Below are 24,725 nucleotides of genomic sequence, written 5' to 3'. Positions count from 1 at the left end.
AGCGATGCTTCTCTGGCGATGTAGTCCAGCATCCCCAGCAGTTATGACATTTCCTCTGACTCGTATTCCACTTGTAGGTGAGTCTGGCACTTAATATGCAGATAGTCCCTCAGGGGTGTGGAATATAGGTGACGTCAGGAGGCTGCAGAAGCCAGACATCCCCCTCAAAAGCTGCCTCATGCTGCAGATAGAAGACCAATAGGGAAGGCTGGAGGAACCAGGGCGCTGGGTCCAGATGGCGGGTGAGGCAGTTTTGCAACTGGAGATAATGCCATGATTGGTGAAGTGGGAGGCCATACTCATCTTGGGGCGCTGCAAAAGTCTATAAGGTGCCTTAGGCAAGCATGTAGTGTAGGGTGTGGATTTCCGCAGTGCGCAACACCATTCAGTTAAGCACCTTGCCACCAATACGAGGCTGGAATTGCCCAACAAGGGTACATGTTTATACAAGGGAGCATGCACTGAGAAATTGTGATGGGCCCTCTACCACCATGTTTGAATAGGTTTTTAAAATGACCTAAATAATTAAGTATCACATTCTAGGAGACAAGTAAACAGGGAAGGCTAGATTACAAGTGACTTACTTTATATATTTTCCAAGTTTGTTTACTCTGTTTTTGGATACCCTTACTTAGGGGTGTGATCTCAGTAAAATGACAACTGATTGGTAAAGCAATCATTGTTAGCTTTCTAGGGTAAAATCCATGCAAATGTCTTTGTCTGTCCTTTGAACTAAGGTCACTGTTAAACTGTGATGTTAAGGTATTTGCATAACTTGTGTTGAACAGTGTATTTTCATTAATACAAGTTGCTACATCTATTTGGAGTTTGTATTGCCCACTCCAAGGTGCAATGTGAGGTTATTCTTGCCCATCTATGAAGGAACTCGCTTATCACGTATCTCTTTTAGACCGGGCACTGGAGATCTCCTTCCAAATACTGGATGAGGAAAATGCATTCAGCAAGGTCAAATGTGTCTATTTGTGGGTTTAGTCTTACTAATTCTTGCCTCACCTATTTATCAGGTGTTTAATGTGCCTCTATGAGTGTCCATTGGCACCCTTTTATCAATTTGACATTTCAGAGGGATCCTATGTAGAAAGGGTTATCCACCAGTGCTGCTACCTTTCTCCTTTGGTTTTTCCCATGTACATCGAGGTATTCTTGTCTTACAGGATGGGATATAGCAGAATACATTAAATCAGTGATTCTTAACATTTTGACTTCTGTGGAACCCCAGTTAATGATTACTGGAACCCAGGAAACCCCACCTCACTGAATCATTACTGGAACTTGGGGACCCCCACACTGAGTCATTACTGGAAGCCGACAACCCTGGCCTAGGAATCAGTGATGACTTGAACAACAAAATAATTCACAAAAAATACAGAAGTAAGCACTTATCAAAGAAACCACAAATGCTAAAATAGTTCATTAAATTAACAAAGATAAAAAAAAAATCAAAAGTTTAATTGTTATATGAGAATGTGGGAGCTTTTCTAAAGTTAATCAAGGCCACTAATCACCCATAGTGTAATCTGTTCGATGGACTTACACTGCTCCCACAACTCAATTTGAGAATACTTGATTTGTAGCCTCCAATTTCAAATTCCCTCACACTTACAGATCGTTTTATACATCTTGCTTCTTTATTTATATACATTTTATTACTCAGTTAATGCTGTTTCATTTGCTAAAGAGTCACAGACCTCCTGAGTATGATTTGCTGTCTCCCAAGGGTCCCTGGACCACAGGTTAATCCCTTTGCTGCAAGGCCTTTTCCAACCCTGTGCTAAGCCTTTCTTTGGCTATTTGGGGTAGTTACCGCTTAGGCCCCCATAACGTTTTGTCCACATAAGATGTCCATGCCAAATTTGTGTCCTTTTTTCCAACATCCTTGGAATTCTACAGGTTTCCATGGTTTGTAGATTACCCTGGAGGGGACTGAGATATTGCCGAAATACAGCTACATTTCAGGGGTTCTGTGGAAAATGGGGAAAAAAGTGCTGCAGAAGAAAGTATCTTGTTATTCCCTGTAAATAGCATCAACAAACGGTTTGTGCTGCTAAACTCACCAGCATCCCAGCTTTCAGAAACAGACTTCAATCAGAAAACTGCATTTTTCAACCCAGTTTTGGGATTTTACCGGGACATGGCCAATTTTTTCTATATTTTCAACCTCCTTCCAGTTAGTGGTAGAAATGGGTGTTAAACCATTGGTGGGCCCTGGAAAGCTATACATTTCTGAAAAGTAGATACTATTCTAAATTGAGCAAGGGGTCCTTTATGTAGATTCTTCAAGGTTTTCCTACAGAAAGTAATAGTTGAAATTCAATAATATTGACAATGAGTTGAAAAAATCAGCCACTTGTGTCTATGTTTTTATCTGTAACTTTTTCTAACTATGGCAGATTTTGGAAAGCAACATACTGTTTTGCCTGCTGGACCCTTTTTGTTGCTGGGATTTATAGGGCTTGTATGTTTACCAAGAACCCAAGGTACCCAGAGGCAATAACTGAGCTGCACCTTGCAATGGCTTTTCACTGTCTACTGGGTATACAGCAATTCATTTGGTAAGCTATGGAGAGGGAAAATAGGTGTAAAGGAAAGCTAAGTATTTCCAAAATCTTGGGGCTAGCCTTAATCCTTACTAATGAAAGTAACTTGACAAATATGTCAACAATAACCAACACTGTGTACAATCAGTAATAAACAAAAATAAACAAAGTGTGACTTTTAAAAAAAAGACCTATATACTCAAAAACAATACCACTCACTTAGCAGAGAGAGCTAGACTCACCAGCACCTACTCTGCACACAGCAAGCACCACCGATATCCCACTAGAAAGGAAAACCAAAAGAACATTACGCATAAGACAACCCAACACACATCATGCACAAATCCAAGGAGAATTTCACACACAATAAAACAGAAGCTAAATATGCTGCTATTATTTTATCATTCACAATAAACACATTTACACAGGGAAATGATACTCATTTAACGAAAACAGTGCAAAAAATGTTTTCTTACCAAACATATGCAACTACACAACTGGCAGATCTACAGTGCCGATACCGCTAGTAGGAGTTGCAGCAAAGGATATCAAAAGTTTTGCACTAGAATAAAATGGAGAAATAAAACATTACAATCACAAATGCAAATGATGACAAGAAATAAAACAGTTAATATGATAAAACACTGCCCATTGCCCATCATCACCCCAAAGCCAATACACACACTGTTAGCCAAACGCCAGTACACACAGAAACTTTCCCTGGATTAGAAAGAAAGACCCCTGTGTCTTGTGGGTCGCTCCCCATAAATTTATAAAAGAAATCCATGGTGGCCTAGTGGGTTCTAACCCCTCAGAGGGGCATGTAGGCTAAAAATGGGCGATGGAGGGAGGTGAAACACTGCCCCCAGGGGGCGATCCATGTCTAAGGGTCCCTTATTTAGCCTAAATAAAAGATCCTTGGTGGCCTTGTGGGTTTCAACCCACTCGGAGGGCTGATCAGCTGAAGAAATGGCTGATTTACCCCTAGTGGGTGCCTCAACACAAATAAACATTGCCCCCAGGAAGTAACCCTTGCCTAAGGGGTCGCTCCCCTCAAAACACAAAAAAAGTCCTGGTGGCCTAGTGGATTGATTCCTACTCCACGATCGGGTGCTAACCTGTGATTGCAGAGCAGGAATCAGTTAAAAACAGGCACCGCATGAAGCAACTCCTTCCTTTCCCTTGTGTCTGTTTTGAAAAAAAAAATGTTCCGTCAGAACTCCAGAATAACACTTACCATGTTTCTCTCCAATGAGGTGGAAGTAAAAATGGTTTCCAGTGGGAGCGGCTGCATGTGTTGACATTGGCAGGCCTTGGGTGCATCGGCGTCATTAGATCGCTGACTGAGGGGGGGAGGTAGAGGTAGACTCTGGTGGCTTAGTGAACTAATGCATCCACTGTAGGGGCCTGTGTTTGACCTCAGGGTCACATGTTCAAATCCTGGTGGGTCCACTCAGCCTTTAATCCTTCTGAGGTCAATGAAATGTGTACCATTGAACTGGATAACAATAAACATCTGTTATTCAGTGCCAAGGTACCCTTCTGGAAGAATGTGTGCTTTGCAAAAACTCATTTTGGCAGTGGCAGCCAAAGCACTTCTGCTGCCATCCCTGGTGGGCAGGTGGAGATGGGCAACCCACAGGGGGACCACCAGCACCATGGATGGGTGTTAGGACGGAATGGTTTTACCCTCAGCACATGCCCACCGTGGCTGAGGACAGAACCGTTCAATCCTCAGCACTGCTTTAAATTATTTCAATCTTAGAAAGTCCAAATTTCCTTCAGGGACAATTCACTAAGGTATTTGCAAAGTGGTTCCTCAGGAGCATACTTTTACGTATTCATAGATACCTTTGTGAATCTGTGCGACATTAATCTAAACAAAACTGAATATGGCCAGAGTCCTTTCTGTGTGTAAAATTTGTCTGTGAGTATTAACTGAATATTCCCATTTTATCCTTTCTTTTTGTGTAATTCATACATGCATGTAAGAGCACACAAAAGACTACTACAGGGGTACTACTTCATTCTCCAAAATGCCTTCTTAAATCGGCCCAGTGTGTCATTTTTACCTGCTATTTGAGTGTCAACTTTCATAGCTTACATGATTTTTGAAACGTTTAATGGTTGTTGCCACGTACACCCTGGACTGGCGTCCTATCTGTCCTTCAATGCTTCTGGAGTCAACAACGCTTGCTAGACGGCCATACCTGGGCCGAGAGGCATGCTCCTATGCCTTCTTTTTGATGAAGATATTTTGAGCTCTAAATAAACAAATGCAAACAACTACTTTTCAAATTCTTATTCCATGGCAATTTTGTTATGATTACCACCAACAAAAGACTCTTTAGTAATCATCATACAAAAAACGTGTGTGTGGAATACATCAATCATAACTGTGTGATCCTCTAATTGAAACACCTATTACCTTCTTGGACCTATATCCTGCTAATACATGTGGAAAAGTAATTACCACTGGCGGTCATTAGCCCAAGATTTATCGCACGGAGATGAAAGGGACTGGTATAGGTGGAAAAGCAGTTTTAATGTAATGAGCTTCAAGAACTGTACTGGGTGGTTAATTTGATTCGAAACGTTTATCCCGGCTTATAAATCAGCTCTTGCTCCTGTTTTTTAGGATGCTGGAAATATCTATTATTTCACACTTGATGTGTTTGAAACAAGCTGCCATCTTGTAAGTCGAAAAAGCTGGAAGGACTGTATTCTTACACTCTCCAATTCCATGGTAAGTACACCAAGAGCAAGATATAGGCAGAATGTACGCTTCACATAAGACGTATTTGAAATACTAATAGAGTCCACAGTTTGGTATTTCTTTGACATGTTTGAATATTAAGGGGGTTATTTACAAGCCCCCTGCACCACTGATGCGCCATTTCTTTTGACGCATTGCAATTGCACCAGTTTGTAAAGCCTTGCACCACATTATACCGACACCAAATAATGCACCAGGGCTTCTGAGCAATCATATTCATTACACACTGACTGAAGCTTCTGCTTCCTGAGTTTGGGGTATTGCACCAAATCATGACCTAGTGGGTAACATATAAAAGTATCTCTCAGCATAAAAATATGTCTGAGCTAGGCAACATAATAGGTTTTAACTATGTACCTGGCAGCATGTCCTACAGTAGGAAAGAATGCAATGAGCACTTCACTGACTTGAGATGTCCATCACATAAGCATACACATGCATCAGAGGCACACCCTTCCTTTAGCTCTGCTGAAGGTCAAAAAGGAAACACAAGCTAGCTGGGATCAAGTCAACAAGTTGATTATATTAAAACTCTTCATCCAAGCAATAAATGCAGTATTACTTCAAAATCTTCCAAACTGTATTACAAATTAAAAAGAAATAAGCAACATTTACAGCATTTAAAAATACAATGCAGCTAAAGCCTTGGTAAATTTGGGTCGTTAGACCCAGGTCTCTAAAGACTGGTGTCCAAAAATGATGTAAAAAAAGGTTACTTTTTTATTGCAGTACATACCAAAAACAGTAAAAAAGTAAAGCTGTTCAAAATTAAAAGAAAATATTTGTGTTCTATGTCTAACTGGTTAAACTTTTATTTCCAGATTTATGGACAGTGTAAAGCTATCCTCTATCTGAATTTGCCTTTGAGGAGAGTCAAACTGTACAGTTATAACTGCTTCCTTAACGCAGGTACAGTGTTGTTTCCATTTTAAGATGTCCTCTATATGTATGTGATAGACCAAGAATACCATTTCGAGTAGCTTAAAAAAAGGCCTGACATATCAGTACACAGTAAATATAGACCTATATTTATACCTTTTTTTTTACGCCGCATTTGCATCGTTTTTTGAAGCAAAATCGGCACATGCTTAAAAAATAAAAAATTTATTTTGTAAGTTTGCACCTCTTTTGCATCACAAAAATTACGCAATTGTGGCTCAAAAAAGTATAAATATAGGCGATAATGTTTAGGAATTTAACATGTGAACTGAAATCTAACTCAGGTGACAGCTATATCTTTATATTTTTGTCACTATTCCATGATCCATACATGAGAAATGCATGTAGCGTAAATCCAACTATACAAGCTGGCATAATGTAGCATGTGAACTGCGGCTCAGAAAAAAATAATCGTTTTTTTCTCGTTCACAGTTCCTCGACCTTTAAATTCCTCAACGCATGGAGACCAATGCACTTTGTGCAAAGATCCTTCTTTCTACGAACCACTAGCTGATACCATGGTTGCAAAATACAACAAAGAAAGTAATAACACCCAATACTACAAGGTTTATATGGCAGAAGGTTCAAACATGGAGGTAACTACAAAATGTTTTCTCACTAGACCTCAAAAACTGATAAATGCTTCAGAACTGTTATCCTGTTTTATGTTACATGATATATTAATAGTATGTCTTAATTTATATTATTATGTAGTTTTCATAAGGGCAATATGAAAGTAGCCTCTTTCTAGCATGGGTACCGCCATTTTTGGCCTGTTTGTCAGTGTGTTTTGACTGTGTCACTGGGACCCTGCTAGTCAGGACCCCAGGGCTTAAGAATTGTGGCCTACTTGTCAGTATGTTTCACTGTTTTCGTCAGTATGCTTTACTGTGTCACTGGGATCCTGCTAACCAGTACCCCAGTGCTTATGCTCGCTCTGGTTCCAAATTTGTCCTTACATATTGGTAACCCAGTATTTCACTCCAAATTGGCATACTGGCCCCCCATTACAAGCCCCTATTATATGGTACCGAGGTACCCAGGGCTTTGGGGTTCCAGGGGATCCCTTTGGGCTGCATCATTTCTTTTGGCACCCACAAGGAGCCAATACAAAGGCTTCTACAGCGCTGCCATTGCAGCCTGTGTGAAATAGTGCATGCGCTTTTTCACAGCCATTTTCACTGCATCATATCACCTATAAGTCGCCCATATGTCAGGCCTTCAGACCCTGAAAGATGGGTGCAAAATACCTGGGTGTGAGGGCACCCCTGCACTAGCAGAGGTGCCCCCACATTGTCCAGGCCCATTTTCCTGGACTTCGTAAGTGCGGGGACGCCATTTTAAGTGTGCACTGGACATAGGTCCATACCTATGTCCAGCTTCACAATGGTAACTCCGAATATGGCCATGTAAGGTATCTGTCAACTGGGAAGTGTACCCCAATACTGATTCCAGTATTGGTTGCACAATTCAATGCACTCTGGGGGCTCAACAGTGGACCCCCAGTACTGCCATACTAGCCTTTTGAGGTTTTCACTGCAGCCCCAGCTGCTGCAACCTCACAGACAGGCTTCTGCCCTCCTGGGGCTTGAGTAGTTCAATCCAAGGAAGGCAGACAATGCATTTCCTTTAGGAGAGGGGTGTTACACCCCTTTGGAAATAGGTGTTACAGGCATGGGAGGGGTGTCCTCCAGGGCCTCTGGAAATGCTTTGAAGTGCACAGATGGTCCCCTCCTTGCATAATCCAGTCTAAACCGGTTCAGGGACCCCCAGTCTGGACCACTCCCCTGTCCATCACCACCTCAGGGATGGTGTCCAGAGCTCCTCCAGAGTGTCCCTGGATTTGCCATCTTGGATTCCAAATTGGTGGGGCACTCTGGGAGCATCTGAGTGGCCAGTGCCAGCCGGTGACGTCAGAGACCACTCCTGATAAATGCTTATCTGGTTAGGTGAACAATCCCCATCTCAGGGTCTCTCCTTTGGGTGTTTCTTCAGATTCAGATTGCAAGACTCCAGCAGGAATCCTCTGCATCCTTTACTTCATCTTCTACCGATGGGTCAACTGCTGACTGCTCCAGGAACTCTACAAAACTGCAACAAAGAAGCAAAGACGACTTCTGCAACATTGTATGTTCAGCTCCTGCCAGCAACTGCAACAGTTTCCAGGTCGTGCATCCTCCGAGGACTGCCTGTCTTCAGCCTGCACCAGAAGACCCAAAGGAATCTACAGTGGAGTGACGGAGTCACTTCCCTGCTTCAGCAGGCACCTCTCTGCAGCGACGACCATGGTTTGGGTCCCCTCTCCAGACGACACGCATGGATCCAACAACACGGGTGGTGGACTAGAGCGACTCTGGCAGTCCCAATGTCCAGCTGTCCATCTTTGGTGAAGGTAAGGGCTTGCCTCCCCACGCAAGGCATTACCCCCGTGTACCGCATGACTTGCAGTTGCCAAGGCTTGTGTGCAACCTTCCAAGAACTTCTTCATGCACAGCACAGCTTAGGCCCCCAGCAGGCCATCCTGCGACGCACAGCTTCCTGGGTGGTGTGGGAATCCTTTGTGTCGTGCTGCGTGGGACTCCATTTGCACCTTCTTTGTCCCAGTGCTGTGGGACTCCTGTGCACACTGCCTGGTCTTCTGAGGGCTCTCTGAGTTGCCAAGAGCCCCTTCTGTCTCCCCCTCCTGGGTAGAGGCCACCAGGTCCCACCTGGTCTCAGGCAGCACCATTTTCCACTACCCGCGAGCTTTGCGTGTGCCAAGGTTTGTTGGCAGAATCCAGCAACGCAAACCAGACTGCATTCATCCATCTGGTGTGGGATATCTGCACCAACCAGGAACCCGCATCTGTTTTCTTTGGTGCAATACTGACTTTGTCATCTCACCAGTGGTTCTTCTTTTGCACCATTATCGGGTTAGCAGGGGCTCCTGTTCTCTCTGGACTCTTCAGTGCTCTTGGACTTGGTCCCCTTCTTCCACAGGTCTTCAGGTCCAGGAATCACTTGTTTGTGTCTTGCAGTCTCTTCTGGTTCTTGCATTATCTTCTATCACAAATTCTAGTGTGTTTTAGGAAACTTGTTGTGTTTTAGTCCTGCTTTCCTGGGCTCTGGGATGGGGTACATTACTTACCTTTGGTGTTTTCTTACACTCCCAACACCCCTCTAAACACTACACTTGCCTAGGTGGGAAACCAACTTTCGCATTCCACTATTTTAGTATATGGTTTGTGTCCCCCCTACGCCCATTGCAACCTAGGGTGATTTTCACTATTTGCACTGTTTTCCTACTGTGTACTTACCTCTTTTTGGTTACTAGTGTATATATTGTGTAATTTACCTACCTCCTAAGGGTGTATAGTCTCCAAAGTATTTTTTGGCATTGTGTCACTAAAATAAAGTACCTTTATTTTTGTAACACTGAGTATTGTCTTTCATGTGTGTGAGTACTGTGTGATTACAGTGGTTGCAAGAGCTTTGCATGTCTCTTAGTTCAGCCTTTGCTGCTCTGCCTACAGCTACCTGGAGACAGCCTGGCTTCTAGACTACTTTTCACTAATTAGGGATAACTGGACCTGGCATAAGGTTAAGTACCTTTGGTACCCACCACAAACCAGGCCAGCCGCCTACAGGGCCACCTGTGATAGTCTCACTGTATTTTAGGATGGAGACTGGCAAACATGAGAACCATAACAACTCCAGAGGGGCGAGTAAATGGTTGTCACAAAAACTTTTCAAAACCCTACAGACAAATGGGTGCACTTTCTCGCCTATCAAGAACAAATGTAGATTGTTCCCAGCTCTGGCAGCTTAAATACAAAAAGCGCCACCACAGACCTCTCCAGATTACAGGAAGGGATGTCAGTGAAGAGTTGAGAGGAGGACTTCAAGTTGCAAAAAGTTATATATTTGAATAAAGTGACCTCCAGCAGTTCTCGTGTTGCAAAAAGAGGAGGGACTTAAACCACAGGAGGCCAATGAGGTTGCACAAGAATTTGTGTAAAGTTGTCATATTTCATCTCTGATCTGAATGTGCTTAAATCTGTGTATATCCTAGTCAAGCATTCACAGCTAAATTGATTAATCATAAATCATCTCTGAGGAAGCACCTGCATTTTGCAGCCACTATTCTGGGGAAAAGAAAGAACAATTTGTATTAAAATATTATAATTGCCTCAGTTAGATTAAACACTTTTACAACACTACTCCCATTTAAGGTGTTAAGGAACGGTGATCAACAGAAAAGCACAGTTTTTCACACCTGTCCTCGATGTAGTTGTGGCATTGACCACTCATTGTTCCCACACATTGGTCCTGCAAAGAGGTGATTTTTTCTTGCTGAACAGAATTACGGACTTTGTGGAGCTCATTTTTCAGAAATTGCTAGACAGTAATCTCCAAACTTAGAATGGTGGTCTAACAAATAGAATGGAAACATCCTTAGCCTTGACACTTGGAGTCAACTGTGTATAAGTAGTGCTAGCTAGGTAGGACTCTTCCAAGAGCTATACCAGTATCTAAAGGCCCTCTGCCTTAGTTAAAGGAGCACTGGATGGTGTCAAATGCTGCAGATAAATCCAGTAAAATACTGTGCTTTCATCCTACTGCCATCCATTGTAATTTTGCCTCTTCTTTATAGTGTGGCAGTAAACCTGCGTATGGTATGGTTTTAATTCAACAGGTATTATGGAAGCAGGTTTGTCATTCTAATTATTTAGAGAAAGAAGACAGTGCAATGGCTCATTTGCACATTTTCCTAATTCGGTGAAAGATGGCTCACAAGAGTGGTCCACATTTTCCTAATAGTGTATACTTCAAAGAATAGCTACCAAACTTACAGGGAGGCCCAACTGCAATAAGCATCTGGTCAAGAATATTACAAGGAAAATCCATGGGATACGACATAGTAAGAAGATGTTGTGAACCACATGAAGCCGAAGGGTCTTTGCTAATAACAAGGCTATGAGTATATTCTGCAAAATGAAATGTGTCTAATGTCACTACATCAAACACAAAAATACCAACCTACACAAATATCTACTTCACAATATCAGCTAACAATATATTGTCAAGTACATGTAAGTAAGTATAAATCTGCTATTGCATCTTCACTTCTACTTACCTTGACAATATAGTGTAGTCTATATTGTGGTGTCAATACAGTCAATACAGTTGTATTAAAGTATCAATATTGTGACTCCCCATGGTGCAATGTGGACTTGATATTCTGTAATAAATTAAAGTCTGTTGTTAGCCATAAATATGCACACATGAGCCTGAGATGGATTGTCAATCCATATATTAAAATCACCTAGGACTATCAAGTGGTTAAAAAAAAGAGTGATGTGGTTCAAGCAAATGTATGAGGTGGCCCATAAACACAGAAACAGCTTCCTGGGAAACATAGGGGAAGTAATTGGGGATGGCAGATGCCAAATGTAAATATGAAATTTGTTTTCATGAGCCCAACAATCCTTGACTTCTGTAGTTTGGGTGGAGATAAATAGCAATTCAGTACTCTGTACTAGAAGGAGATTGTACGTAAGGATTCAGTTTTTTTTTTATAGCTGACTGAGCATTGATAGGAAAGGCTTTGAATTTCCCAATTACATTATTGTATAAGTTGTCCTCTCATGAGGCAGTAATATTGGAACCATGTAGGCCATCATTGTGGGAGACCACTTAATTCCTTTGGGGCTGGTGAGAGCAGTACCAGCCCCATTGGAACTGTAGGGACAGTTTGGGAAGGTTAATGTTTGTTCAGAGCTTAGTGGCCAAAATCCCTAGGTGAAGGGTAGTCCAATGTGAGGAATTACTTAGGAATCAAATTTAGAATTATCAATTTTCCTTGTAATTCCTCATTTCATAGTACGACTCATAAAGGGCTGACTTTTCTCCACTCCAAGTTACCAGTATCCCTGTATTGAAAACTCTGTGGAACAGGAAAATATTGCCCATTTCCCTGGCCACTGGTCAAGTGGACCCAAGAGTGTCTCCTTAGACAAGTTTTACATGTCCTTGTATAGAAAACCCCTAAATTGTAATTTTTACTACAGTGACAGCTACCTCGCTCCAAGGATACCTTTGGGGTGCCTCATTACATTTAGTAAGTGCTAACATTTGAGTGGGAACAGGGGAAGATTTCATAATATGTGTCTAAGAAATTGTATTTTAAAATCCTCTTTAATGATAAAGTCAGATTTTAAGATGCAGTTTTGAAAATGCTACTTTTAGAAAGTTTGCCTTTTCCTGCCCTAGTTATTTTGTGCCTGCGGCCAATTCTTGGGTCACATGACCTGGTGTACTTGGCAGTTGGACTTTAATTATTCCTCCCGGACAGCCACACAGTAGAGGGATTAGGTGTGCCAGAATGGGTAATCACTGGCAGAATGGGGGAAGGAGCTAGGCACAGCCCCACTGGCAAATCAATAGGCTTTGCCTTGCCTTCACGCAAAGGATTTCTCACTACTTCATTGTTCAGGCAGTCGTCTGGAACCAGGGTAGGAAAGGCAGGAAACTCTAAGCACTTCAAAGGGAATTCTCAAGGGCAGTGGTTCTTACCCTTTTGACTTCTGTGACCACCTCAAAATCATTACTGGAACTTGAGGAACCCCACTGAATCATTATTGGAATCCAAGAACCCCCAACTGAGTCATTATTGGAATGCAGGGACCCAGGCTAAGCATTTTCAATGACTGAAACAGTCAAACAACACTAAAAAAACTGAAACAAGCATTTATCAAATACACAAATTAAATATTTTCTTTAATTAACAAACAAATAAATATCTAAGTTTTAATGGGAAGGTTGGAGCTTTTCTAATTTCAATTGATGCCACTCATCATCCATACTGGAGTTGCTTGCATTTACAGAGCTCCCACAAATCAATCTGAGGATGCTAAATTAATTTCTAGTCCCCAATTTTAAAATTCTCCACCCTTACACATCATGTTAAATTTAATTTTGCAAGTTTTTCTTCATTTATATACACTCTAGTTATCTGTTTTGTTATTTCATTTTCTAAGCAGCAGCAGGCCCCCTGAGAAGGCTTCTTGGTTCCCAAGTTGTCTGCCCCAGGACCTCAGGTTAGGAACTACTGCTCTAGAAATGTTTTCTACTTCAAAGAAGGTAGTAGGTACTAGGTATAAAACTAGGACCCTCAGACCAACTCTTGAGTTCACTTTCTGGACCTTCAGAACGACTCTCAGAGGACTGTGTGCTGCTGGGTACTTCAAAAGACTGTTTTGCTGCACCTGGCAGGACCGCTCTGCTGCCTGAAGCTGCCTTGTACCATCAAAGGCCTTCCCTGCTGCTTGATCACTGTTCCACGTCTCGAGCCAAGGACAACAAGAGTGACATCAAGGGCTAGTTGTCTGGCCTCCTGATCAAAACATCTGGGACTGAAAAGGCCCCAACCATCTTAAACCTGCACCTGGAACCCTCCTTGAATAAGTCTCTACCCTCCATGTGGTGCCTTCTCAGTCCTGGACCCTGGGCAAAATCCAACATTTGAGAACATTTTTAACTACAAACTGCACTGAGAACCGACAAGAGACCGGGAGCAACCTGATTGCCTTTCTGTCCAAAATAAATCGCATTCAATTTGACTTTGGGGGCAGCTCCCGCTAGTTTCTTCTCCGCAGCAGCAAGTACTGTTGAGCAGTCCTTTGCAAAAGGGACATCCAGTCTTGTGGGGCCCTCGTCAGCCACAGCCTCTTCCAATTGATGGTGGACTATGGGCACCATCTCACTGTCAGCAGAGGTTACTAGGGTAACTTCAGCTGTCACCCCCACAATAACTGGGGCCATCTCCTCCCCAAGTGCTACATTGGCCAACGTAGGGGTGCGCCCATAGAAAACTAGGAAGGAATTCTCTCAAGGACCCCAAACTAAGTGACAGGTGACAATGACCCAACTCCAATCAGACCAGAGAAAAGAATTAGTAGATAAGTATACTGGTAAGTTTTTCCCTAAGTGCTATGAGTGTTTCCAGTGTTGGCATACTACCAAGGGTGATGTCAAGAGCCCCACCAGTGGTGGCCATACCCCTGAGTTTGCCAGTGTAGTGCTTGAGGAGAAGATACCCACAGTTATTGTAGGTGGGAGCTGAGGTTACCTTAGTATCCCTAGGGGACAGAGAAATGGTGTCTATAAGACACTGTTGGAGTGCCTAACCCTAGAGGGTGTGATATGGCAAGTTGAAACCCAGGCAGCTGGGAGAACCTCTGAAGATCACCTCATCTACTGGGAGACTGCAATTTTCATGCCGGAAAGGTTCCTCAAGGAAATGGTGTGTGGCAGGGGCACCAACTGCATGACTGCCTACATGACGTCCACGTGAGAAGAGTGTGGAGTAATCTACACGTTCTCTAAAGATTTTAACAAGTCGCTAAAACGCACGAATATTGGCCTGAGCCCATGAGGAGGAAATTGGACATCCGCTTACCATGACTGCTCTTTGCCTACAGGGAGATATGAAAGAAGGGAGTTGGGTATATCCCATTCAAACATCTGTATGGACACAATATTAGGGGATCTCTCAGTCGAAGGTGGGTGGGAGCATACTCCACCCCAGGATGTGGTTAGCTACATGCTACCACTCACAAGCAAGATGACCAAGGTCTGAAAGAAGGCTTCAGAGAACTTGGAAGCTATCCAGTAAGTCATGAAACTCTATTATATCTTCAAGTTCACTCTGGTAGAGTTCCAAACCAGTCAGAGGGTGTGGCTTATGGAGCCTGTGGAGGGCAGGATCCTCCAAGACTGTTGGATGGGGCCCTATGAGGTGATTGAGAGGAAGTGGGAAGGCCACTTACATGGTGGACCTTAAGGCTGCTAGACACTCCTTAAGGGTCCTCCATCACAATTGCTTCAAACCCCACACTACGAGAGGTCTGAGGTCACCATGCTGGTGACAGATGATGGAGAGGAATAGGGGAGTGAACTCCTTCCTGATCTCATATCATCTAAGAGGAAAGATGGGTCCATGGAATGTATCAACCTCTCTCCAATCCTAACCACCAATTGGTGGGACAATTTGCATCACTGTTTTCCCTTACCCCTGGAATTACACACTTGTGCATCAATGATATTGATACTGGGGATAGCTTGCCTGTGAACGAGAAAATATCGAGGCTTTCGGATAAAGTGAATGTCATCGTTAAGGAGGAAGTCTCCAAGATCTTGGAATTAGGAGTGATTGAGCACTCCAGTAGCCCCTGGTTCAACCCAGTGGTGCCAGCACCCAAAGCTCCCCTCCGGCCACGGCACCAGAATTCAGGTTCTGTGAGGCCTAAAGGGGGCTCAACTAAGTCACCAAGACTGATGCTCACCACATCCCCAGAGCTGATGAGCTCATTGACAAGTAAGGGACTGCCAAATTCCTGAGTACTTTTGATCTTACTTCAGGGAACTGGCCGATTGGTGTAACTAAGGAGGGCAAAGAGTGGACAGCATTCTCTACCTCTGAGGGCCAGTGTCAATTTAAAGTGATGTCCTTTGACATGAAGAATACTCCTGCCGCCTTCCAGAGGTTGGTTAACCAGGTCTTAGCTGGGATGGAGGCATCAATGTTGTATATTTGAATGGCATAGCTGTCTGCAGTAGCAACTGGGAGGACCACCTATTTTACCACCAGCAGTGCTTCAGGCCCTGCAACAGGCAGACCTGTCTATCAAGGCTACAAAGTGCCAGATAGGGCAGGGTTCTGTGGTGTACTTGGGATAGCCTCATGGGAGAGGCCTACAGACCAAAATAGTGACCATCTTGGCGGAGCCATCCAAAACCAAGACAGAACTGAGGAGGCACTTAGCCATCACTGGGTACTACTGGAGGTTTGTTAAGGAATATGGCACCATTGTTGCTCCCTTAACTGAGCTGACTTCCATGAAGCAGCCAAAAGCGGTGTTCTGGACAGAGGACAGTCAGAAAGGCTTTACCACCCGTAAACAGGCTATGTGTGCAGCCCCTTTACTCAATGCTCCTGTCTTTTAGCAGGAATTCATCGTGCAAACTCATCCCTCAAGGCATGGCATAGGGGCATTTTTATCACAGTTAAATGAGGAGAGCCTAGTCCAACGTATAGCTTTCATCTCTAGGAGGCTACTTCCCAGGGAATAGAAGTGGAGTGTTGTTGAAAGGGAATCCTTTGCAGTCATCTTGGCACTGAAGAATGAGAATCCAAAACTGTTGAGGTGGTCCATCTCCCTATAGGGCATGGATTTCATGGTGGAACACCGTTCGGGATCAGACCATGCCAGTGCTAAAGGTCTTTCCAGTTTTTTCCACCTTAGTGATGAAAACTGCCAGGAGGTTGGGTAGTTTCCCCCTTTCAGCAGCAGGGGGCAAGTGTTGGACCTGTCAGGCTTGGAGTGATCCTCCCCCAAACCTTTTGGTTTCACCTTCCTATTATTCTGAAGTGGCTTTTGCTGGCATTAGGACTCTGTACAGTTTATCACTGCTAACCAGTGGCAAAGAGCTTATGTTCACTCCCTAAAGCAGGGGCTAATTGGCTTACAACAGATTACCAAAGTTCATTCACCTATAAGTCCCTAATAAAGTGGTATACCAGAAACCTACTGCCTGTAAATTAAATGCTACTAGTGTGCCTGCAGCACTTATTGTTACACCCTCGTAGGTAGCCCCTTAAAAATTGTCCGGGTCTGCTATTGCAGCCTAGATGTAGTGTTAAACTGCTAATCCACCTTTGCAAAATAAACCCCTTGCAAAGCCTCAAACTCTCTTTTTATTAATATATAAGCCACCCAAAGGGTAGGCTCTAGTTAGCACAAAGGGCAGGGTGTATTGTAGTTAAAAGGTTGCCCCGCTGAACTTCTACCTTCTCAGACACTTTTTGCTGGAGTCTCTTCCAAGTTCGAAAGTGAGCACCAACCGGACCAGGCCCAATCTACTTTTGTATCTTATCTGTTTTTTACTGAAGTCGGCCATATTTTTCAACTTTGATCCAGTCTCACACGACTAGATGTCCGCAGTTACCACTTTGATATTTTAGTCACAAGTTTTTACCTTAAACTTTAGAAATTCATAACTTCAGTTCTACTGATTTGATTTTTGTTGTTTTGGTGTCAAACAGTTTATGAAAATTTACTCTGTTTTGTCTAAATTGGTGTGGGATTTTTCTTGTCTTGTTTTTTCACTTTTTGCTGTTTGTGTGTTGCATAACTACTTTACACATTGCCTCTAAGTTCAGCCTGGCTGCTTTGTGCCAAGCTATCAGAAGATTAAGCATAAAATAATTAAGTGACTTTAGTGGGTCACCCTGAAAGGGGTTGTGGCTGTTGCTTGAGCAGGGTTAACACCCCACAGAAACCAACAACCCAATTACTAACATGTATACATTGTTAGAAGGGGAAGGCTGAAATTGCTGTTTCTGCTACGAAGGCCACATTGAGAATGAAAGTTATAATGGCTTTCTTTTTATGTAGGTCTAACGATAACTGGTTATTACAAAGTTGGTACGCTTGATTGTCTAAGCACAAAACAACATCAAGCCTGGTTATTACTTAACCACTTAACACATCCGTTTTGCAATTTCTGGGTATTGTAGAAAGGAGGTTTTACTAACTCTTATTCTAACACTAGGTTGTTGGTTCTTACCTCCCTGAAATATCCTTCTGGCATGGCATATTTGGAGACACATTAGAGGATGTGTGATGTAGTTATAGGCAACTTAGTTGTGGTACTATAATCACAATGAAAACTTGCCTTTCATAGCTGCAGCCCTACTGGCTAATCCCATTTCAGGTGTTTGATAGGTATCGTCATTGTGCAGCAAAATAAGGGATATATGCTTCATCACTAATGAGAAATGTATAAGTGCAATTTCAAAACTTGTTTGCAATGTACATTAATAAAATTGACCATTTCAGCTATTACATTAAATGTGTACTATCATTTGGATATAATTGACAAATGTATTTCGTCTCTTTCAGTCAGGGGCTGAGCCATCATATTTTGTGGAATTTGTTATAAAGGAAACAAACTGCTCTAATTCAGAAACTCATACTACTGACTGTCACTTCCTGGAGGATAAACAAGCTGTAAGTGCAGAATTCCAAATGCAATCCTTGTAAATGATAGCTAATCCATACAAATGATATAATACATTTTATTAAATCACAATATGTGCTCCCTTTTTAGTTTGAGTCTTTTGTGTATGCTTTGTGGGATTCAGCTCCACCAATTGCTTGTCATTTGTCTATGTGAGCATCCTTTAAAAATACTTGCTAATGGGCAATCCTTCCTCTTTGTCCCTCCTTTTTGACTTTCGTTTACACCCAGGGAGCAGTGACCAACTTCTGTATCTTTGAGCTTTGCATCTTAATCTGTTTCTTGGAGTGACTATTTTATTGTTTCTTTCCTGCTCGTTTCTTTTGACTCAGCCTGCAGTGCGGTCCGACTCAGCTTGCAGTTCTGTCCCCCTTCCACCTCCAGCCCCTTGCTGCGTTTCCTGTTCATGTTTCACTTGTCGCAATTCAGTTCATATCCTCGTGCGGCACCATCCCCCCACTACCACCTGCCCATCGCTGTTTCCTGTTCGTGTCAGCGCCTGTCGCTATCTGTTAATCTCCCTGTGCGGCGCAGTCTCTCCACCACCTCATACCTACATTCTATTTGATATTTATACGTTTGCGCTGTGCTTATGATTTTGTTTAATTACTTTCCCTGCTTTATATGCTTCTCTCACCCCCACTCGTCTTATCTTTTCAAGTGCTTGTTCAAGCAGAAGCACAACGGGATTGCACATTCCCTTTCACTCTCAGTGCATGCAGAGTTGCTCATATTTTGAAAAGAGTGGACTTATTTAAATCATTTTCTGGGATGCTGTGCATACATATTCCTGATCTTCTGCCAGGATAGTGTCTATACTTTGAGCTCTGTCTACAGAGCGTAGTTAATCATTGTGGGCAGGGTTATGTAAAAACTGCCCTCTCAAATGTGCACACTTATTTGTAAGGAAACCAGTGTTCTTCTATGTTCCACTGAAGGTCCTTTGAACATAGTTCTTTCCACCGTACCTAGTAGCTCGAATGAGATCTTTGCGTGGATCGTAGGTTTAGAGTAACATCAAGGGTACCCTCACTGCCACCCAAAATTCCAACTAGTTATACATGTGGCTGCATCGTCCTTATTGCTGTTAATCTCCCCTTCACGATCCCTTTAACTCAGTTGAAGAAGGTTCTGTACAGCAAATACATTATAGAATGTATGCTTATGTAATGTGACTGGTGTTCATGTAAAGTGCTCCTATAGTTTCAGATCGAGCTCTTGCTATATAAAACTGCAAAAAGAATGCTTTTGAAGCTCCTACCTCTGAGTTAGGAAATCTAACCCATGCCATGACCTTTCTATTTTGACGTGGTGGTGTCTTGGTCGGGTTGTGGCTGTTTTGCTGCATGCAAGTTCTTGGCGTAATCTCTCCAGGCCCTGCCTGGGCTCAGCAGGCGCCTTGCCCCTTCCTTCCCCCACAGGAATGTGACTTATGGATGGAGCTGGGCATGCCCACGTCCTGCTTCAGGATCCATAGCACTGCGCTCTTGCTTGAAGTAGCTCCCTTCCCCAGCCATACTCACTTTCCATCTCAGACATTTGATTGCCAAAGTGTAAATGCCCTCTCTCAGTTAAAATGTAACTTTGCTTATGGGGGTGTACAGGACATCTTTATTTTTTTCATCAAGTGTTGTGATACCTGTAGTTAAAACAAGGTTTTTGTCACATTTGAATTTTTTGTGATCTGCGTTTCAAAGATTTACAGATTTTGTCCATCCTGCCCAGAAATTGAGGTTAGTGTTTTATCGTCATATCGTCATATTTGTCCTTTGGTAATTTTGAGGTTATTTACTATAATTAATACCTATTGCCACGGTTGATTGACTTTAGTGCCTCTTTGCTAGTAGTGCAGAAATGTCACCATTAATTTATTATAGTTGTTGAAAGACAAATTGGTTTGTTGCTTGCGCCTTCATGTATCCATCATTATGGCAGTCAGTATGTCTCTGGTGCTTTCTATTTTTTCAGTTCATTCTAGTCTGCTTTGACAGTCAGTTTGCTGCCTGCAGTGTGTGACAAAGACTGTTCTGATGCGTGGCCTGGTGTGCATGTTGAATGTATCGTTGTTTTTGAAAAAATATATAAACATACATATAGGAACCGCTTGGGACCCATGCTATGACCTTTTCTTTCTTAGGTCTGCCTTGGAGTGCACGTTTTTAATTGTGCATGGGAAGGACAGGGCCTTGTTTGCAAGCAACTCACCTTATATTGCTTTTTAACAGTATGGCAGCACTTCGGCTGTATTATTGTGTTCACTATCTAGAAAAAGCTAGTTTATGAGTTTAACTATTTGGAGGCAGTGAGTGACATGCTCTGTCAAACTGCTGTTTTCTGGCGAGTTTTTATCATAATGGCATCAGCGAGGCATCCTGCAATGTCATAGTTTACTGCTTATCAGAGGTGGCAGATAATGTTGCTTATGATTTTGATTGGTACTTTGAAAACAAATGTATTGTTATGGAGATGAAATATTGCTGCACATTTAACTCCAAAACACAGAAGTCTATGCCTTTGTTGGAGTGTGACTTTTATAATTAATATTAACATGAAATGCTTGCAAAATAATGCATAATGAAGTTGCATAGAAAATGTATTAATGTGCTACTAATGTACGCGTTTGAAATGTGCCCATGGGGAGTGGCCACCAAGGTATACGATGATTAATGAAATTGACTAATAATTAATTAAAAATGTACTAATGTATGACTTGCATTAGCATTATGAGCTATATGTTAAGATTTTGCTATATTAATCACTAGGCCTTAGTTAGCAAGGGTCTAGGCCTAGCTGCCTGGTCTCATATTAAATGTGTTTTTCTAACGTGCGATGTACTGTCTTCCTGAAGGACATGAAGCTGTACTTTTCCAGAAGCTAGAGATGTGTGTAACCGTAGTAAATTCTTTCTCATGAGACACGACTGACATTCTTGCCGAATGCAACAGTGTAATTCGCAACAGGTGCAAGGTCGCCTGTACTGGGAGAGGACAATAGAACTACTGACTGGAGCGACAAGTAACTTTTCTTACCTGACATTCTACCAGTTGAGGACGTCAATCACAGGGGCCAATAAACTACGTGAGAACTGTTTTAGGTGGAAAATTCTAGTAAGGTGTGTGATGGATCATTGGACAGAGATAACGATGCACCAAATATTGCCCAATTGGAAATTAGAGGCTTGTTAGACAAGATGAATATAACACTGTGACACAAGGAGAAATCGGCCATTATAGGGACACTCTTGCTGTTACCCTGACATTCTGCCTTAAGACTTTGCTGTTCTGATACTTTAAACCATTCTCATCGTTCTTATCTTGCCCAATACTTACTTCTCCTCTTAATGAGAGGGAAGAGTTTTTGCCCTACCTTGCTGTTCTGCCCTGGCCGATGGCGAATCGACTGATGTCCTGAGGACAAAGACTGACTCTGTATGCTGACCCATTACGGATGGTAACTATATGATAATGAATTGTAATTGTCTGTTTGCCTTTTCTTTCTAGGTACCAACTGCTCTTTTGATAGAGGCCATAGTTAGATGTTTTCCAAATTTGTGTTGCTAAATTGTTTTGCATGAAGCCCAACATGCTGATGCTAATTAGAGGTTAGTTAAGGAGTTCATCCATATTGGGTACAAATAGACAAATGACTGAATCTTTGCTTTCCTGAATAACATGCTAATGATACTCTGCTAGGGGCCTGCCGTGACAAGAACCGCTGAACAGGGGCCCGCCGTGACAAGCACCGCTCCGCTGGGCCCTTCATCCCAAGCACCGCTCCGCTGGGCCCTTCATCTCAAGCACCGCTCCGCTGGGCCCTTCCTGTCAAGCACCGCTCCGCTGGCCACCGCCGTCTCAAGCACCGCTCCGCTGGGCCCTTCATCTCAAGCACCGCTCCGCTGGGCCCTTCCTGTCAAGCACCGCTCCGCTGGGCCCTTCCTGTCAAGCACCGCTCCGCTGGCCACCGCCGTCTCAAGCACCACTCCGCTGGGCCCTTCATCTCAAGCACCGCTCCGCTGGGCCCTTCCTGTCAAGTACCGCTCCTCTGGCCACCGCCGTCTCAAGCACCGCTCCGCTGGGCCCTTCATCTCAAGCACCGCTCCGCTGGGCCCTTCCTGTCAAGCACCGCTCCGCTGGGCCCTTCCTGTCAAGCACCGCTCTGCTGGCCACCGCCGTCTCAAGCACCGCTCCGCTGGGCCCTTCATCTCAAGCACCGCTCCGCTGGGCCCTTCCTGTCAAGCACCGCTCCGCTGGGCCCTTCATTTCAAGCACCGCTCCGCTGGGCCCTTCCTGTCAAGCACCGCTCCGCTGGGCCCTTCATCTCAAGCACCGCTCCGCTGGGCCCTTCCTGTCAAGCACCGCTCCGCTGGGCCCTTCATCTCAAGCACCGCTGGGTCCTTCCTGTCAAGCACCGCTCCGCTGGCCACCGCCATCTCAAGCACCGCTCCGCTGGGCCCTTCATCTCAAGCACCGCTCCGCTGGGCCCTTCCTGTCAAGCACCGCTCTGCTGGGCCCTTCCTGTCAAGCACAGCTCCGCTGGCCACCGCCGTCTCAAGCACTGCTCCGTTGGGCCATTCCTGTCAAGCACCGCTCCGCTGGCCACCGCCGTCTCAAGCACTGCTCCGCTGGGCCCTTCATCTCAAGCACCGCTCCGCTGGGCCCTTCCTGTCAAGCACCGCTCCGCTGGGCCCTTCCTGTCAAGCACCGCTCCGCTGGGCCCTTCCTGTCAAGCACCGCTCCGCTGGCCACCGCCGTCTCAAGCACCGATGGCCCATTGACAGTGCTGGTTCTCTGTCGAGCAGGGCTTCACGAAGCACTCTGGGCACCATGCCTCCTCCATTAACAGTGGAGTCGGTAATCCATCTGATGGACTGTGGCTTTGCACTTCCCAGGATGGTATAGTGGGCAATCCACCCACTGTAGAGACTTGTGAGACTGTGGCTTTGCACTCCCCAGGATGGCACAGTGGGCAATCCACCCACTGTAGAGACTTGTGAGACTGTGGCTTTGCACTCCCCAGGATGGCACAGTGGGCAATCCACCCACTGTAGAGACTTGTGAGACTGTGGCTTTGCACTCCCCTGGATGGCACAGTGGGCATGGAGGCCCCTCGTGGATCTGGCGTCGTGGACTCATGTGGCTGAGGTGCCCCCCGTTCCCTTCCCCCTGAGGTGCCTGTAGTTTTATCATCTGATGCCCCAGCAGTGTTCTCTCCAATGGTATCTGGTCTCCTGTGTGGGCTTTGCCCCTGTGTTTGTGCACATTGGCCCACGGACTATGGAACTTGGACAGAATGGGCAGGACTTATTGCCTATGTATATATTTTTTACTATGTTCATTCCTTATTTTGTATCTTTCATATTGCATATTTCCCATAACTTCGATGGAGGTATATTATACATATATTTTAAAGATCATTTTATTTGTGTCTTTGCATTATCCCGGTGGGTTTGGGGGGTGTCACTCTGACTTGTTGCTCTGCATTGGTGTGTAGGTATTTGGGGTGGGGGGGTGGGTGTATGGCGTATGTGTGTGCCCGTAAGCTTTCCTCCTCCCCCCTCCCCTGTGTCGTAGGTGCAGTACTCACCGTTGTCGTCTGTGCCGGCGTTCGTACTCGTGGTAGATGAGCAGGTAGACAATAGCTGGTAGGATGTTTGATTCGGGTTCCATGCTGTCCTCCATCCTCGTGGAGTGTGTAGAGGTGAGCGTTTTCCCGTTCGTAGTCTGTTTCCGCCGTGTTTTTATCGGCGGGGCTCCCGCCCCGGAAAAGGTGGCGGATTGGTGAGTTTTGATAGTGTGGGCGGTACATTGTCTGCCGCCTGCCTGTTGGCGGTGACCGCCGCGTTGTTTGTCTGTTCCGCCGTGGCGGTCGGAGTCTTAAAGTGGCGGGCTGTGTTGGCGGTTCCCGCCAGGGTCAGAATCCCATTTTTTTTACCGCCTGCCTGTTGGCAGGTTGGCCGCCGCTTTAACACCGACCGCCAGGGTTGGAATGACCCCCATAGTCTCTATTGTGGAGCCACTGGCCATTTGCTTCGTACCTGCCCAGTCAGCCCTGTGAAGTCTCCGGAAAACGCCAATTCCCATCCTCTATTAGAGGGGAGGGGACGGGATTCTCTGAGATACCTTCTATTTGTTTATCCAAAGAAGATGCAACTGCCCTGTTTCTTTTACCTATTACACTGCTGTTACCGGATGGTCCGGAAGAAGGGGCGTTGGCATTATTAGACTGTGGAGTCAGTGGTATCTATCTGGATGAGACATGGGCTTTGGAACAAACAGTTACTTGAATATCCAAGGACGTTCCATAGCAAGTTCAAATGGTTGATGGATCTCTATAAGCTTCCGATTCTGTCACCAACACTACTCCTACCTTAAGTCTATGCTTCGGAAAAC

At 44.2% G+C, this 24,725-nt stretch overlaps 1 protein-coding gene across 1 annotated transcript in view; it reads left to right on the top strand.

Annotated features, from left to right (window-relative positions):
* Positions 1–24,725, top strand: part of LOC138266565 (fetuin-B-like) — a 106,440-nt gene that overhangs the window by 30,026 nt on the left and 51,689 nt on the right. The window contains exons 2-5 of the mRNA XM_069215410.1: positions 5,197–5,304; positions 6,156–6,243; positions 6,706–6,869; positions 18,219–18,326. Coding sequence (XP_069071511.1) covers positions 5,197–5,304; positions 6,156–6,243; positions 6,706–6,869; positions 18,219–18,326 — 468 coding nt within the window. The remainder of the gene's footprint in view (positions 1–5,196; positions 5,305–6,155; positions 6,244–6,705; positions 6,870–18,218; positions 18,327–24,725) is intronic.

This window comes from Pleurodeles waltl, chromosome 11 (genome assembly GCF_031143425.1).
Source record: "Pleurodeles waltl isolate 20211129_DDA chromosome 11, aPleWal1.hap1.20221129, whole genome shotgun sequence".
Classification (NCBI taxonomy): Eukaryota; Metazoa; Chordata; class Amphibia; order Caudata; family Salamandridae; genus Pleurodeles; species Pleurodeles waltl.
This window is presented reverse-complemented; position numbering and strand designations above follow the sequence as displayed.